General features: G+C 43.1%; 1 protein-coding gene across 1 annotated transcript in view; it reads right to left on the reverse strand.

The window, feature by feature from the left end:
* Positions 1 to 19,425, reverse strand: part of LOC122798137 (dual 3',5'-cyclic-AMP and -GMP phosphodiesterase 11A-like) — a 757,362-nt gene that overhangs the window by 101,553 nt on the left and 636,384 nt on the right. Inside the window, exon 15 of the mRNA XM_044066848.1 lies at positions 9,256 to 9,356. Coding sequence (XP_043922783.1) covers positions 9,256 to 9,356 — 101 coding nt within the window. The remainder of the gene's footprint in view (positions 1 to 9,255; positions 9,357 to 19,425) is intronic.

Raw genomic sequence — 19,425 nt, forward strand, 5'->3', positions numbered from 1 at the left:
CCTCACTGTTGTGCGACCTGCTGTTCTTTTTTTAAAACAAGGGGTTAGGTTTCAGTCCCTCACAATACCCATGTCAGAATTTCATTCATGGACAGAAAACTGACATTTAAACTTTCATCATTTTAATGAGTTGGGGTGTGATGATATTGGTGACAAACAAATGACAAGAAGCCAGGAAGAGTATATTTCAGTGCAGTGAAGAAACATTCCTCTTCCTATAGCCATTCTGTCTTCCTTTGTCAGATGATTGGAGATAGTATGGCATCTATACAGAACAGATCAGATTGTGTTGGTTTATGAATGTGAGTAGAAAAATTAAATGTATGTTTTTTATTTACATTTGTGACAGCAACCAGTCCTATAGCCTTTAAGTAGTAAATGTTCCAAGTGTGTTTTCCTCTGTTTTTGATCTGTTCAGCCTTAACCACATATACACAGCCTCTGTAGGCAAATTTACAGGAAAATCCAAAATTATTCCAGAATTAAAACTTACTGGAAAACAGTAATCTTCAATGTAATTTAAAGCTGTCGTACTGCATCCAAACCCTTTTTCAGCAGATACTTGTTCACTGCGTCCTTATTTTCTTTCTCATCTTACACTCTGTCTGCTACTACACTTGCTATGTGAACATACTAGCTACATAGATCATACGTGTTACTATTAGGACATGTTTGTGAGGCTCTTCCCATGATCTTTTTACCACCATAGAATGAAGGCAGCCTCATATGAACATGTTTGGTGTATAAAACACAAACTGCTGTTTGATTTTGACCTTTATCATTTTTAATCTTCCTTCTGACACAGCAGAGTTAAAGACCATAATCATACGTGAATAAGGATATGAGCTACTAACAAGCATTATCATGGAGTTCTGGGTTTGATTTCCACAATCTCTTACTGCTTGTGCAATGAGGCAGAACAGAGCTAGAAATGTTTAGTCTGTTCTTGTTTAGTTGCACGTTATGGTTATACTGATTCTGAAATTTTTAACTTTTGGGGTAGAGAGGTTTTCTGCATACCCCCAAGGTTGAGTGATATATACAGTGTGTGGGGGGTTGCAGTGCAGCTCCCATGTGAGAGGTCCAGGGGGCTTTTTACCTCCAAAAATACTTGTGCTCGTTTTCCATGTTGAAGTTAATGTTTTGAGTAACTGAGTTTATGGGAGTGTTACTGTGTAGTGAGATATCTTGGGCTTTATTTAATAATCATGAACTGAGAATGTGGCTCAGAGGAAGTAATGTACTTAGACAGTGGTCTCACTTCATCTTTGAAAAGAGTCATTTGCACCTAATGGTATATCTGGTTAACAGATAAATAAAATGATAAGCATTTTATAGGTTTTTAAATTAAGACTTATGTTGTTTGTTCACATGCTATTTCTACTTCACCATAGATTGTTCTGCTTTTATGTATCTTGCAAATTATGTATCTCTGTATATGACAAATACACTATACTATGGGTTTTAGAGATATCCACGTTTGCTTAGAAGGCAAATGGCAGACAGGGATTTGTTGATCACAACACTATTGTTTCAGTCTGTTCAGGTTCTATATCCATATTCCAAGCTTTCAATGTACATGTGTACAGCAGCTCTTGGAAATAACTCTAAAGTTGATAAAATATTAGTTGGAAGTCTCAGGAATCTGAATCTTCCTAAGTCTTATTAAATGTGCAAAGACTGGAGGTTTCTTCATCTATTTTTATCTTCTGGAAACCACAACACGATTCCAATATTAAAACAAACAAACAATCTGGCAGATTTCAGACCATTTCCTCAGATGTAAGCAGCGAATATTGATCTCTTCTAAACACTGCATTCACATTTTGTAGATGGATACAAATGTAAAATATGGGCATGGTTTACAACACTCACCACACTGTTTACTCAGTCTCTTTGCTCTGCCTGTTTTTAATGACAACAAATCTTTCATCTTGATTCAATTTAGTTTTAGCCCTAAGAATTATTGTTGTTTTTCTTGAAGCATGAACAGTTGGAGAAGATTCTAGACTTATTTGAATTGTTCATACATATCCTCTCACAAAATGACTTTCCTTCCTTATCTAGTATTACCGTCTGAAACTAAATACTATATGTTTTACATCCACATTCACAAGTCATTAGCATTTGAACCTGGACTTGAACTTGCATAAGTCAAAAATGTGCACACTATTTTCTTTCAGTGCCTTTTACCCAATGTTTTAAAATGATTTCATAGGATCATAGGATCACAGCAAATTACTTGGCTATTGACCCAGAGGTCATTTTAAGCCTAGCTGTTTCATCCCAATGTAATACCATAGAAATGATAGTCAATACCCAAGACTGTATTTAGTGATGACTGCCCATGTCTAGTAGGGTTGTGGGCACTATCCCCTGGTAAGAATTTACAGTGCCCCATCCACTCGTCCAGGTTCCTCTTGAACAGTGTCATAAAGGGGCAGTGTTTCACATGAATTGGTAGCCTGTTCCAAAGACGTGGCAGTTGGTGGGAGATTAATCTGTTCCTCCAGCATGCCCTATTTAAGTTGCAAGGCATATTTAGGTCCCTGGAATGGGTAGCCCTAGTTCTGTTTGATTTACAGATATGCAGCAAGTTCATTAGGTTTGGGTCTATGATTGCTCTGTAGGCCAGGCATAAGTCTCCCCTAAGAAGTCTATAGGATATGGAGTACAGTGACAGGGACTTTAGTTGGTCTCTGTAAGGCACATGCTGGATGCCCTTGATCTTCTTTTTTAGAAACCTCTGAGGTCTCTCCAGTTGCTGCAGGTGCTTTGTATGGTACATGCCGAATGGGGTGTTATACTCAGTTATAGGCTGGATAAGTGCCGCTTATAGAGGGGTTATAACCTCCTTTGCTCTCAAGGTGATGACTTTACTAATCAAGTGTGCTAAGTAGAAAGCTTTCCTTAATACAGTAGGCACATGGTGGTAGAAGTTAAGGGCACCGTCAACTTGTGATCTCAGGACCCTTACCACTTTGCCACTTTGTGGTAGAATACTGTTGTTGATTTGATAGTGTGAAGCGACATTGTTTGTGCTGAAGGGAATGGTGATGTATTTCTTTGCATTCAGTTTGAGACTGTGACTAATACACCTTATAGAGGGGTTATAACCTCCTTTGCTCTCAAGGTGATGACTTTACTAATCAAGTGTGCTAAGTAGAAAGCTTTCCTTAATACAGTAGGCACATGGTGGTAGAGGTTAAGGTCACCATCAACTTGTGATCTCAGGACCCTTACCACTTTGCCACTTTGTGGTAGAATACTGTTGTTGATTTGATAGTGTGAAGCGACATTGTTTGTGCTGAAGGGAATGGTGATGTATTTCTTTGCATTCAGTTTGAGACTGTGACTAATACACCAGTCGCTGGTCTGCGTGAGATCCTCCTGGAGTATACTGACATCATTTGGGGATTAAAGGATTGCACCTAGCTTGCAGTCATCTGAAAACCTGGTCAGTTGCACCCCCTTAATTTTGACCTGAACTTTTGAGAAGTATATACCAAATAGTAGGGGGGCACAGCACTGACCCCTGTGGCACCCCACCATACTACTGGTCTGCTGGTTGATGTGGAGTCACCCACTTTGATAGTGTGTGTCCGGTTTGTGAGCCAGTTGGCATCCCATCTTACAAACGTGGTTTACATTCAGTTTGCTAAGTTTATTTGTCATGCCTGAATGTGGGATTGTATTGAAAGCCTTTGCCAAGTCGAGGTATGCTGTGTGCACAGATTTGCCCCTCAGCAATGACCCTGGTCACATTTTCAAAGAAATCCAGCAGATTTAATAGGCAGGATCTACCCTTGACAAAGCTGAATTGGGTAGGATCTAGGGTTTGCTGGTCACCTATGCTCTTATTTATGAGGTCCATAATGATAAATTTGATGGCCTTACAGATGATGCTGGTCAGGCTTATGGGTCTGTAATTCCCTGTGTCTGTTGATAGGTCACATTTGTGGAGGGGAATAATTGTTGCAGTTCTCCATTCCACAGAACAAAGCCGTGGTTAGGCCATGAGTGAAAAGGGTACTTAGTGGTGATGCTAGTTCATGTTATAACCTGTTTAGAAGACAGCTTGGGATGTCATTTGGTCCCACAGAGGCTGTGTTTTTTCCCTTGGACAAGGCTTTGAAGACCTGCTCTTCAGATATGTATGGTGGGGGGTAGGGAGTTTGGGGGAAGGTTTGTGATAAGTTAGGAGGGGATAAAGGAGCGAAATTTTTCGAAAACCTATCCGCTAGCAGCTTCACTATCTCTCTGGGGTCAGTGTGTGTGATACCGTTGGCCACTAGTTCTGCACATGCTTGGGTCCTACCTTTTAGGCTACATACATAGCTGTAAAAGGCCTTATGGTTATCCTTGGCTGTACTTGTGAAATTTCTCTCAAAGGAGCCCTTGGAGTATTTGACAAGTTGTCTTATTTGCCTGTTGAGGCTGAGGAGGGTGCTTTTCCATTGTTGGAGCCTTGCCTTTCTTACCTTGGACAGCAACGTTTTGCATTTATTGTAAAGTTTGTTGATGCTGGATGTCCACCATGGCAGCTTGTTTTTACTTGGGGCTCTGGCTTTTATTCTTTCTGGTACAGCTAAATTTGTACACTTATGCAAGTGATTCTACAGGATTTAGTGTAAGCTTCAGTGTAGTTAGCACTTACAGTTTGGGGTGGGGCTTGGAATGCATATATACCCTCATCTAGAAGGGTATAGTTTGCCTTGGTGAAGTTTATTTAGTCTGATTTCACCTTTTGTGAGTTCTGGTGTTACTGCCAGCTTGAAGGTGACTGATTTGTGGTCAGTTTTAACTTATGAGGGTCTGACAGTTGTGGCAGTGCATCTGTTTGACATGTTGGTGAAGACCAGATCTAGAATGTTTGTTCCTCTTGTTGGGATTTGAACAATTAGTTCCAGGGCATTTGAATTAACAAAGTCAAGGAACTTTTGCTCTACTGAATTAGGGCTAGTGTAGGTTTCCCAATTGATGGTGAGATAACTGAAATCCCCCAGTGTGCTTGATAAAATTTGGATTGTCTCCAGTTTGGTCAAGTAGGCTTCGTGAGCGTTTCTGAGATGTTTGACTCAGCACCTGTGACTCGCCTAAATTTATCACTCATTCTGAGCTTTACTTGCTAGCCTTAATGAACTGATGCACTGACTCTTTACTCATGGATTTCACAGCATTTGCTCTTTTAATTTTAATAACACCAATATCTCATTTTCATATTTTGATTCATTAGCATGATTCAATAGCATGTAAGGGCAGCTGCAGCGGTGCAGCAGTTGGCATTGCTGCCTCACAGCAAGAGGTTCTCTGATTCGATCCTCGGCTGGGGTGCCTTCTGTGCGGAGTCTGCATGTCCTCACTGTGGTCTCATGGGTTTCCTCTGGGTGCTCCAGTTTCCTCCCACATCCCAAAGACATGCTGTAGGTGGATTGGACACTCTAAAATTGGTCCTAGGCATGAGTGCGTGTGTGCCTTCTGTGGAAGGTTGGGCGCTAGGCTGGCAACTCAACACCATAAAAACTCCACTGCCAATCATGAGTGGACAGGTGATCCGCTGTGGCACGACCCCTAGCCAGGAAAAAGAAGAAAGAAGAAGATTCAATAGCATGTAAGCTCTTGCAAACACACTTTTTTTCTTGTACACATCTTTGCAAAATAACTCTTTCTACCAAAACATATGGCAAAAAAAAGCTAAACTTTGTACGCTTGCAATACTTAGAGACACATCTAGTATGTAAGGCACATATTTCAGCTGTGTCATGTTTCCTGTGCTCCTTATAACTCTCTTCCCCACTGCTGTTTCCACATATTTCAGCTGTGTCATGTTTCCTGTGCTCCTTATAACTCTCTTCCCCACTGCTGTTTCCACATATTTCAGCTGTGTCATGTTTCCTGTGCTCCTTATAACTCTCTTCCCCACTGCTGTTTCCACATATTTCAGCTGTGTCATGTTTCCTGTGCTCCTTATAACTCTCTTCCCCACTGCTGTTTCCACATATTTCAGCTGTGTCATGTTTCCTGTGCTCCTTATAACTCTCTTCCCCACTGCTGTTTCCACATATTTCAGCTGTGTCATGTTTCCTGTGCTCCTTATAACTCTCTTCCCCACTGCTGTTTCCACATATTTCAGCTGTGTCATGTTTCCTGTGCTCCTTATAACTCTCTTCCCCACTGCTGTTTCCACATATTTCAGCTGTGTCATGTTTCCTGTGCTCCTTATAACTCTCTTCCCCACTGCTGTTTCCACATATTTCAGCTGTGTCATGTTTCCTGTGCTCCTTCCCCACTGCTGTTTCTGTTATTGCACATTTTCACTTCTGGATAATCTTCAATTTATTGTTTGACCAATGTTTTAAATATTCAGTTTAATTCCTCCTTCATGTCCCGTTTGTAATATTAAATAAATCCACAGACTTATACTAGATTAGATTTGCATCTCCAAAAAGCCTCTCAATTGTTTTATCATTACTATACCACAAACTATCCTGTCATTCATACAGCGCACCAAAATCACCACCTTTTGATCAATTCTTTACCTTAGCAACATAACTATCAATTGTTTCTGTTGGACTTCTGTTCCAAATAAAAAATAAGTGACCAATTAATTGCAGATTTGCAGAGTCTCACAATAATTGCTGAACGCTACATTTACTCTTGCTGTTTATCTTCTCTCTCTTTTTGAAAGGCTTTTGGATATTTTTTACTGGATGACATTACTCTGAGTTTGTTTTGGTTATATTCTTCTTGAAGATAAAAATATTAAATAACATAAAGGTGTCTAGACATGAACAAATTTGGCTTACTGTACATTTCTGGCTTCACTACTACTCTACTTACAGTGAGCAACAAGCAATTTCCGGATCTACATGCTGCAACTTCTAGTTTTCTACTAAATAAGGGACATTTACAGCCACTTGAATTCCACTAACACAGCCAGGGGCTTGTGTAGATGTTTCCAAGCCTGACAACATGGCCAAGCAGCTGCTTGAACTCGAATGTGAATTCAGGAGTACAGCTGCCATAACAGCTCAGGAACACAGCCGCCATAACAGTTGGACACCATCAAGGTCTCGTCATGTAACTGCTAAATAGGGAAGGGAAATGGGGAGGGGGTCTTTAGGATTAGGGCAGAGTGTAGAGAAGGTGTTTAGGTTTAGGGAGCGATTGGGAGTTACCTAAGGGTTAGCAAGGGGAGGGACATTTTAGATATAGAGACAGACTGGGCGTTAGTGTAAGGTTAGGGTTAGGGAAAGAAGGGATTTTAGGTTAAGGGAGTGACCAGGAAGTAACACAGATTTAGGACTCGGGAGGTGAGAGGGATTTTAGGGTTACAGATAGATTGGAAGATTATGGTTAGGTAGGGGAGGGGGATTTTACAGTCAGTGAGTGAGCAGAGGGGGATTGGGAGTTAGGGTTAGGGAGGAGTGTTTTAGGTTTAGGAAGTGATCAGGAGTTGTTTTCAGGGTTAGGGTCAAGGTTCTAAGAGGGATAGTTAGCTTTGTGGTAGTGCATCAGGCTGTTGGGAGTTAGGGCACTTGCCAACATGAGCGAGTGGCAGCAGGAAAGTGTGTTGTGAGCTAATGATACACAAGCATTTGTAGTAGACCCATTAAATAATTGTAATCAAGAGATTTCCTTGGCAGTTGGACCACATTTCCTTTGAAAAAAACAAAATACTATATAGATTCCTCACAAGTTATGGAAGTGAAAGATGAACGGTAAAATTACTTCAAAACATTTTTAAACTGCAAATTATATTTCAACATTATAAAAATATAAATAACTTGAAGAAGAATAAATGTGTTCACTTTTAACACGTTTGACACCGTGAAACATGTGTAATGTCTATCAGGATGCTGAATCAAAATTACAAAAAAAAAAAGAGGTAACAGAAATGTGTCAACATCCTTCAGGAGATCTTTGCTAGAACTACTAAGGACTGCTAGGATAATCAGGTGTCATGTACACCCTATAGGAACCAATCTTACTTCTTAATACTATATAGCACTATTTCCCAGGAAATATAGACTATACCGATGCAGGCCCTGGCTGGTGACTCAATAACCAAAAGGACATACGGAACATTTTGGAACTTTAGGAATAGAAAGTGAGAACATTCCTATGATGAACATCAACACCAAGATTCAAAATATATAAGCAGCAGAAAAGATTTGGGGAGTGAAGTGAATATGTATCACAGTCTGGCATTTGATGTCACAATGTATGACATTCAGAAGGATGCACACCCTTGACTGTCATAGCAAGAAAACTTTCTAAATTCTCAAATGTTGAGGGTATCAGAAAAGGACATTTGTGGTGCTAACTATTGCAGAAGGCCTGAAAACTAAAGGATTTAAAGGTGATGGTCCCAAGCAGCAGCAAACTGACACTAATGTAAAGACTAGGCCAAGAACAGCAAGCAAACCAAAACATTAACTGTCATGGCAAGGATAAGGCGAATACTGTGCCATATTCTGGCTACCTAAGTAAAGCAAGACAAAGATCATAGGTTTGTAGGCTGTCTCTAAGCATTCAGTCCAGGAGACCAATAAGGAGCCTAGCCCAATTTCCTAGGAACACTGTCTGTTTAAGTGGCTTGCCCATAGTCACAGTACATGTAAATGGACACTGAGGGAATTAAACCTTGCACTACAGGAAATAGTTTGTTAACAGCTCATAGTCTTAATCTTCTGAACTAACTGCCTTTAAATTAGAAGAAGGGCTGCTGTCTATCACCAAAGGCCAGATCTACACTGGTATATACTTTAAAATTCCTCCTTGGCTATATTCTAGCCCCAATGTCATCAAACTAGAGGAAAACTAGGACACACAGTAGTAATATCACACAAGCAATTAAAGATAAGGGGATGACAACTTTTTGTCAAACTTTTAGATCAACTCTGCCATACAGCAGAATGTCTGTTTATCCAGAGGAGCGGTTGTTTACTGGAAAATCAGACGAAAGAATTAAGGAACTGGGTGAATACAAGGTAAAGGGTTGAAAATATGATAATGCCTGCTTAAACTATATCACATTAAAAAAGACAACCTAAAATGGTTTCAGTATTGTAAATGATACTAAACTAAAAAATCATAAGAATATAGTCATTATTAGTGCCAAAAACATATTTATTTCAGTGTGTTCCTCTTTCATGTACTTTTGCAGTAGTCTTTCACATACTCTCCCTTTAATCCAGTTAGTATTTTAATAAGAAAAACATGACAGAAATAAACTTGTTAAACATCACTTACTCGAAATAAAGTGTGAGATCAGTTGACAGTATGGCTTGTTTAAGTAACTGCATCATCTTGCTGTACTCTTTGGAGGAAAGGTTAGCAAAGATATTGTGTCCCTGCAACGAAAATACAGTGATGAAACAGAAGCAACATTTTGTAAGCACTAAAAAATTAGATTTTAGAGCAATATAAGATGCAAAAAAATGCAACATGTTTCATGCTAAGAAGTCTCATTCTGTTGGACTTCTCATCGCACTCATGTACATTTTGGTGTGGTAATTTGATAGAGTAAAGTAGATCCATATATTGATAGTGAGTACATTTTTAAATGACAGGTGGATAGTAGGGGGTAACATGTTGAGGTTCAGTATAACATACAAACTTATGGCCATGCCCTTGACTATTATCAGGTGACCTCAAGTAATAATACAAAAACCATAAGCCAAACTAAACTACAGAGTCATATAATAGATGACAACCTTATATCTGATCACCACATACTTCATCCCATCAAGAAAACTCACCAAAAACTCAGATCCCTCTATAGGGCCGAACACTACCTGACAGATAAGACATCACGTTAGTGATAACATACTTCCTTCCTTCTCTGTTATGTGCTTCTCCTATTCTTACAAATATCAACACTACATATACAACTAAACTAGCCTCAAGCTACTACAAAATAGCTACATTTGCAAACAACCAACCTTATAAAACATACCACTGCCTTGCATTAAAACAATTAAACTAGCTGGAACTCCCAAAGCAGTTGACATACTCACAACTAATCACTGTCCACAACCTTTTATAGTCTCCAGACAAGCGCCCAACATTACAAAATATTCTACTGTACTGTTCACTAACTAGAGACCTTCGCTCGAGCAATAAACGTTTACTTTGTATCAATAAGACATTCAACACAGCTGGAGACTCTCCATACCCTAAGCACGTGTCAAAACTCGTGAATGAAATCCCTGCACATTTAAAACAGATAGAAAGCTTAAATAGTTTCAAAACTTTGCTTAAACAGCACCTATGCCAAAGATGGCTCTGTTCTTCCTGCTCACCTGACTAACTGTACTCAGATGACTTTTCTCCAACTCTTACAGTCACTTTGCTTCCCAGTCTTTTTGTACCATATCACTCCTCCTCCTCATACTGCACTTATTTCCTAAACTCTTACTTCTCCTTCTCCTCTCACACCCCAACACTACAATTCCTCCGCTGTCCATTTATCTTTCTGCTCATTTCCTTAACTTCTTATTTCATATCTCTCTTATACTTTTTTAAGCCACAGTCTACTGGTCTGCCTGTAAATTATAACTAAACTCAAAATATCTCAGTTTGATCTTTTCCCTGCAGCCATCATGCGTTTAATACAGTAATTGCTATTGTATGCTATTTTTTCTATTGAATAACTAGCCAATTTATGTTAATTTCTGACTTGTTTTTTTGCACTAAAATGTAAGAAATATTTAAAAATATTTGAAAATCATGTAAAAATGTTTTACCCTGTAATTATAAATGTACATCATCTGTAACTTAATTGTGGAGCTTTTCTCTCTGGGCCTTTGCTGGAAATGGGTTTTACCCAGTTGGACTTTTCCTGGTCAACAAAGACAAATAGATACATTAGATAGATAGATATATAGATAGATAGACAGATAGACAGATAGATAAATAAATTACAAGCAGGGGCCTGGGAGATGAACCATTAACAAGCTACCTGTGTCCATGAGAGACATAGGTGTCAAACCAGGGATGCATTTCCTGTCCAAGTTACACTTAAATTTGGTTAGGGAGGAACTCTGCTTCATGTGGATGTAAGTCTGTTCCAGAAAAGATGTAGGGCAGGATTCACGAAGGCTTGCACGGAGTGTAAGAGACGTGCAACACTCCATGCAAGCCTCGCGATCCAGGAACAGCCCTAAGCTCCGTGTAAGAGACCAGCTAAAACGTCTCTTACACGGACTGGGCGTGGACATGCTAAATACCTCACTTGCATCCGAAAGGTATGCAAATGAGGTATATTAGCGATCCACGAAGCAGAAACCAGTCCGTGTAGGAGACGTTTTAGCTGCAGAAATGTACTCAGTTGACAACTGAGTACATTTCTGCAAATTCCACAACGGAGCCATGTCAGCTCCAAAAAAAGGTTGCATATGACTCAGGCAGCATGCCAATGGCCAAATATGTGGCCATTGGCAATATAACCCGATGCCAAAATAATAAAATTATAATTTTGTTTAAACCCAGCGCAGCCCCGCGCAAACGGGCTGCGCTGTATAAAAACATAAAAAAGAAGGTTATAAACCCACAAATGTGGGTTTCATGCAATACATGGAATGACAATGCAGGGACCAGCAGACCAAAACAACATGGCCACCGTGTAGTGGTTGCTAAGGGGGGAAGCTGAGTCTAAGACATGTAACTAAGCATTAGTAGGCAATCTCATGTAAATGAGGGTACGGATACTGAATCTCACAGTCACATAGCAAATGAGCACAGTCTGAGTAGTGTAAGAGATACATAAGGGGGAGGAATAGAGTAGGAGATAGGTGACATCACAGGGGGGAATGGTAGAAAGAAATGCAGTTCATTGGAGGCCAGTGTAACATGACAGATGACAGGCACAGATCATGGAAAGAGGTGTGCCACTAGATAAGTCATGGAAAGTCAAGAAATGGAAGGTGTACACTGTTACTTACACCAAAGTTTCTTGCTGGGCGTGCATGCGCACGTGTGCACGTCATGAAGCGCGAGTAGGACAGTGTGTGCACGTGTAAGGCAGTCTGAGCATGTGGGAGCGTGTTGGGAGATGTTTAACACTGTTTGCGCGGGTGTGCGCGCGTGTAGGGCAGGCTGAGTATGTTGGAGGCTGTTGGCAGACGTGTAACAGTGTTTGCGCGGGTGTACGTGCGTTTTAACCCGAATAAGTAGATTCTGAACCGTGTAAGCACGTGTGCGCGCGTGTAAGCCACTGTGAGCGTGTTTCTGATGGTATGCACGTTGCTCCCCCCAGAGGAAACAGAGAGGAAAAAGGAAGCAACAGAATTAATAGGAAGCTAGCAGGGATAACTGCTGAAGCTAGCAGGTGAAAACAATTAGAAGCAGGCAATTACACAGGCAGAATAGTAGCCCAGCCCAGCACTTAAAACTCTGCAAACAGTAGTGCAGGATGTTTCCCTTAAGAGACACTGCAAGACAGGAGTAAGCTAATAGAAGTGAAAACTGAAAAAGCTTCACTCAGAGCAGAAATGTTAGGGGCTGCCATAGCTGTCATAATGAGACATAGGCGACTTGCTGAGGGTGGTGACAATGCAGATGGTGCCAGACAACCCACAGTGAGGAGACGGAGAAGAGTGTACAGGCCCAGGGTCACCTACCATGGGTTACATGAGCTGGAGATAGTAGAGCGCTATAGAGTGGACAGAGAGCTCCTGCAGCAAATTGTTGAGCTGTGCAGGCCACGCCTCACACACAGAACCAACAGAGGGGAACCCATCCCAGTGGAAACCAAGGTATGTGTTGGCCTAAGAATACTAGCAACAGGTACCTTCCAGAGACCAACTGGCGATATGATGGGGATATCACAGGCATCAGCCTCCAGGGTACTGCACCAGTTCCTGGATGCCATGTCAGCACATGTCGGTGATCATGTATATTTCCCCAATGCCCGTGAGGTATTGGCCAGCAATATGCGTCTCTTCCATCAAATAGCGGAATACCCTGAGGTACTGGGTGCAATAGACTGCACGCACATACGCATCAAAGCACCAGCCGGTGAGCGGGGTAGGGCCTACATTAACCGCAAGGGCTTCCCTCCATCAACTGCCAGGTCATGTGTGATGCCCAGGGCATAATAATGAATGTGTGTGCTGGCTGCCCTGGGAGTTACCACGATTCCCACATCTGGCATTTGACGCAGCTGTACCAGACATTTGCCAATGGGGACATCCCACACGGACACCTAGTGGGGATGCAGGTTATGCACTGGAGCCGTGGCTGATGACACCCATCAGAAATGCACACACACCTGAACAGGAATGCCATAATGAGGCACACGCACAAACACGTAATGTAATAGAGCGTGTGTTTGGGCTGCTCAAGTCACGGTTCCGGTGTCTGGACACATCTGGTGGAGCCTTGCAGTACACACCAACTACATGTACCCAAATTGTCATGGTATGTGCTATGCTACATAATATGATCTTGCGAAAACAGCTGCAGCAGGACCAGCATAGGGCCGGGCCAAACAGCCCCCCACCATTGCCAAGGCCATCACAGGCAGAGCGTGACTCGGAGGAGGAACAACCTGAGCCTGCCCCAGTAGGCAGAAGGAGGCGTGCCCAGTATGCCCTGGCCTTGGCAAAGAGGCAACGCATAGCACATACACTGGCTCAGTAGGAACCCTGGGAATGATACCCCTCTGACTCACTCAAATAATAACATGGATGCCTAAAATGACATGACCTGCTCACAAACATGTACAGGGAAGTGTAATATGCGCATCCGACAGAGGCAGCCCTGCAGCACCACCTGAGGCATGAATGCTATGTGTTAAGTAATGTAACACCATGTACTATATGCACACCTGAGCATCCTGACTAACATCCACCCTCACCAAGCATGAAGCCACAAAATGACGATGGGATGATCAAGTGCAATAACTGGCTGAAGTAATGCAGTCAGTCAAAGGGGAGCCAATGTGTTTCAGGCTGGGAAGACATGCGGAGCTTGACATGATGCACCACCTGCTAGGGGTGGCATGCACCTATCATGCCATGCCCCATGGATACCGGCAAAGGCTGTCAGTACCCACAGCATGCCCTGAATAGGTAAGTCTCAAAACACAAACCCACCTTCATAGGTTCTACAAGGGATAGGAACCTAGATGTAATGCTACCCAATGACAGATGTATAAACAGCAAGATGTGTGCAGTGTAAACGCACACAGTATGGAGAATGTAGATACCAGTCCTGTAATAGAGAACTGGGCAAGGCTCACATCAGCACCCTAACACTACCAGGTCACACCTCATACTGTGCTGTACAGCCGCAAAACATGGAACAAGCTACAAAAGGAGGGTGACTAGCAAGAAATGGCAAGGATAACCACACCCCATGTTGGTACCACAACAAGAAGCAGCATGGAATAGCCATGGTCAAATACCAATGGCTAAAACTGCCTCGCAGTATATAGCCTGCTGCAGACTACTGTCCTAATACCAGGAACAGCACCTGGCCTATGTCGGAATACATGAATATATCAAGCCCCCCAAACCACATTATATTGCTTGACTGAAAATACCCAGACATACACTGGTAGCATTGTACTAGCACCAACACAGTAGGAGAAAATTACCCAGATTCCATAAACCAAAATGCCCAGGAACAATGTACCACTCCCACAAGAGGGGTAAGCATACTGGATGTGATAATCAGCAACATGTGTACTGGATGGCAAGATGAGAAGTGTACCCCTCACTGGTAAGACCAGACCATAGAGTAATCACACTGGATATACACATCCTGACCCCAGTCCCTGGCCAGAATACCACAGTGAAAAACATGTGTAAAGTATAGGTTGCAGCCCTCAAAACCGATGTTGAATCCACAAAAGGCCCTGTGCAAGTGCAGAATATGGGACACACCACAGAACATGTTATACAGGCATTCCATGAACACAGCCAGGAATGCTTGGAGTATGCAATCACAAATAACAACAACACACAATGCCATACACGCAGGCATCTGGCATGCTGGCCTCCAGCCATTACCAAACCATGCAAGAGAATGAGGAAGCTACCACATGATAGAGCAAACATAAAAAGGGAAGTAATCACTGACCAGTAGTATGGCAACAACATATGTCCACACATACAATCCACTAAGTCCAGCCACAACAAGTAGAATCTGTGAATCCAGAGGCAATGTGACGCCAGTACCAAGTACACAGACAACCACAACACCCCCCAATAAATACAAATATATGTGATAGATGCATCCATGTATCCAAACCAGAGGTTGAGCTCCAACAACTCAGTACTGTCAAAACTAGTCAGGAGGAGAAGGTAACCACATACACCACAAACCCAGTCCCACATAGACCTACCACAACTGTAAACCAAACACATAAACACAGACAAATATTCCGGAGGCCTTAATTACAAACACACCACACCAACAGAAGCCTCCAAAGTAGATCACAAGCAACCACAACCTTCAAACATAGCACATGCAACGAATAGTACGCAAAGCTGGTGTGCCAAACAGTCACAGGCCAGAAGGAGAAACAACATGCCTGATACAGTCGTAATAGGTGTCTGTATAGGCAGACACACTGCTGTCCCACTCACCAGACTGAACAAGGGAAAGGGTAGAGTAAGCTGCTTGTAGGCTGCCACAAAATGCCACATAACACAAGTACGCAGGTCACCCCAAAGCAAGCAGAAATATGATGCACTCAATGTCCATGCTGGTGTGAATTACCTGAGATGTACCTCCCTGGTCAACATCAAAAGAGACATGGATGGTCCCTCTGAGTATGTACCCCAGGGCGGATGACACTGGCTGTGTGCAGCATCCAACCCTCACCAAGAATGATGCCACAGTACAAACACAGAATGCTCATGTTTAACAGCTGGCACAGTTACAGCTGTCAGTCCAAGAGGGTCTAATGTGTGTCTGCTTGAGATGTCAAGCATGACAAGCCATGCTGCTGTTCCAGGGATGGCTGTCAGCTGTTACCCGTGTCGTCTGGATACTGGATAAGGCCTTTGCCGCCTCCATAGAGCCGTATGTAGGCAAGGCCAAAAGACTACCCACCACCCTAGAAAACATAAGTGGTAGGAAACATAAGGGTAATGCTGACCAATGCCAGATGTGTAAACTGCAATATGCATGCCCCTGAGGCACTTCCCATTATGGAGAACATTGATGTCTGTGCAGTGACAGAAGCCTGCTGCAAGCCTAGTGATAGCACACCAGCACTACTAGGTTATACCACATATCATGTGTTATGGCCCCAACACCTGCACCAAAACATCAAAGGAGGGGAGTATCCATATGCAGCACAGACACCCATATTGCCAGGTAACTGACAATGCACAAAGCAGCGGACACCACCCATGTGCACATAACTGTAGTCAAAACTGCTGTACAGTCTGTAGCATGCGACAGACCACACTCTCACACACAAGAACTCCACCCAGACATCCGAAGACACTGGACAGTATGAATGTCCCACCAAATACCAGACAAGGTACACACAAATTACCACATAGGTGTCAAACCATTATGTATGCAAGGAGTAATCAGGGACCTAGGGACACAGGTCGACATTAATCTGTCATGTGACACCCACAATGCCAATGTGGCTATGAAGACTGTTGATACTGGACACCGTATCATGAAAGGATTCACATCAACATCAACAGAGGTCACTGTGCCGCTGTACTGTTCCCTTATCAGACCCATAATCTAGTACAATGACTCATATGGGATGTACCGACGTGACACCTGCAGCGGTTCGAAGACCTCATAGTTACCCCACCAACAGGATAAAGGGTGTGAAATATATGTCATATGCTGCCTGGCTGTAGACACCCCAGCTGACTGCAGTCACACACTGCCTACACAGAGGCATTGTATGTCTGTTGTACAAGGCCATGTCCAACACAGGAGTAATGGACATGCTACACCACAGGAAATCAAAGCCATTGGAGCTGTGAGAGTCACAGATGTCAGCCTCAACACATAATGAAATAAGATGTGCTGGAGGGACAGATACATAACCCATAGGCTCCCCACACCCAGAAACAGGATCCCAATCCATGGTAGGCAGAGCCCCTCACTGACACCCCTCAACAGGAATATTGCCAAGTGGATGGATGACCGTACATGTATACTGTGGGTCCCCACTGTGTCACGACCAGACAGAGGCACAGTGAAGAACCTCATAAATGGCCATAATTGAACATAGCAAGGGGTGGCGAAAGACACACACACTCTGGCTAGGCTTACTAATGGCCTAGGGTGTCTAGCCTAGTATGAACCCATGAACCTATGAAGATACAAAACGTACAGGACACTAAGGATAATCACAAGGCTTACCCAACTGATGGTAGGAACCATGTTGGGCATCCACAGATATGCTCCGAATCACACAGATATTACAAACAACATACCAAACACACACACATATTGCTAACATACAACCTGTCAGGTGTAGTGCAAACACCCCCGAGTGCAAAATACCTATCCCAGCAGACTGATGGTCCCCTGACATTGCAGATGCTGAGGTAACAGCCATCATCTGCAAAGCAGAACACACAGCAGCAAAGGTATGTGATGGTGTCCTGTGCTGAGGCCAACATGGACTCCAAGAATAATGGAATGCCAAATCACACTACTGCCCAATGTCAGCCTTACCACAGGATATGTACCCAAAGAGCAGTGTACAACAACAGTGGTCCATCACAACAAAGGTGTTGCCTGAATGGATACTCCAAACTACCACCCCAGGATCCTGACAAGCTTGTTCTGCACAGCTATGGAAAGGATCAGTATGTACCGCAGACAGAAGGCTATTGTGGACCTACTGATACTGGACCCTACACACTGTGGCTGTTGTAACTGCAGAACCGGCCCCTAAACATGTCTGACCCATTTGAAGCAGTCATTAAGGTCATTGATGAGGGCAATGTGGTCCACACAGCGTAGCTGGACCGTGCACATGCTTCTAGACAATACCGTACGAGTTCAGTATGGATATGTTCACCAGCTTAAATATACACCCCTATGTCAGTAGAGGGGTTGCAAACCAGACCAAGGACAGAACTGACATGGTCAGACATGCCGCATCCATGTCAGACTACAAAGCGGATATGAGTGGCATCCCACAAGGCCTGGTCTTGGCCCCCCCCCGTTCTGTATATATGTCCCATAGGTATAGGCCAACATGGAAGGACTGTGACTGAGCATGTATGCAGAGGAGTACAAACAGCCCACCATATCCGACCCCAGCTGACACAAGCAACCCACAAAAGGGCCACCTACAAACAGACAACTGTAGCCATAGCCATGTCAGCAAGCTAATTGCAGAACTGTGTATAGACAACCACCGTGGATATACAGTAAGTGCCCACAAATTACCACACAGGTGTTAACCCATGAGGTACCTAACATGTAATGTGAGACCTGGGTACAAAAGGTGATAAATATCCTGCACTGGACAAACATGTGGCTGTAGTGTTCGCAGAAACATGTACCATATACCCACCCAAACATGAAGGTTGGCAGATGTAGATAAGGGGAACTCACTGTGGCTCTGCAGCCATCCTCCATCAGCGTCACAACTGACTACAATAGCCCCTGTGGGATATACCACAGCAGACACCTCCATCAACTGTAAAGTCCACAACAGTACCCCACCAGGGGTAGCAAAGAGCATGAACAGATGCCATGTGTTGCCTGAGTAAACAAACTGCAGCCCCACACACCGCCATCCTTCCCAGCTACAGGAAAGCTGTGCCTGATGTATGAAGCCATGTCCAACCTGGAATGAATGAACATGTTGCACCTTGTACAATCTGAATGGCAGTGAGCTATGCACATGAGAGACCTGAACCCCAGCACTGACATACATAGGACAAGCTGTACAGAATGATCCATAACACAGAAGGCACCCCACACTTCAGTAAACTCCTGGTACAGGTCAGCCAGAGAGCCACATATCGACACCCCTCAAGAGGCATCCTGATGAGTGTATGGGAGATGGTAGGCTACCCTGGGTATCACTGTTATGTCAGAGGTAGACGGAGGCACAGTATACTAACCATGACATATGTCATGGCAAACTCCAGTTACAATGTGTGTCGAAGGACAAACACACCCTGTGACTAGCATCAGAAATGGCCTAGGGAACATCGCTAGTGTTTGCCAATGTCCACCCATGTTGTGGAATACACTAGCAATGTTGGACGAGCCTGGTGTAGGTAGTCCATATCTGAACATATTGCAACATGGTCATATGTGCACAACTGGCCCCTACACAGTCTGTTGTGCTCACTATGAAGATGTCAAGCAGTCATAGGACTAAAGCCCAGGATACTGTCCACCACAGTGAAAGTACCGAACCAGTACACTATACGGTACTACAGTGTTAGGTCATTATGAAAGTAT

Source organism: Protopterus annectens, chromosome 3.part1 (assembly GCF_019279795.1).
Source record: "Protopterus annectens isolate FY-2018-M chromosome 3.part1, PAN1.0, whole genome shotgun sequence".
NCBI lineage: Eukaryota > Metazoa > Chordata > Ceratodontiformes > Protopteridae > Protopterus > Protopterus annectens.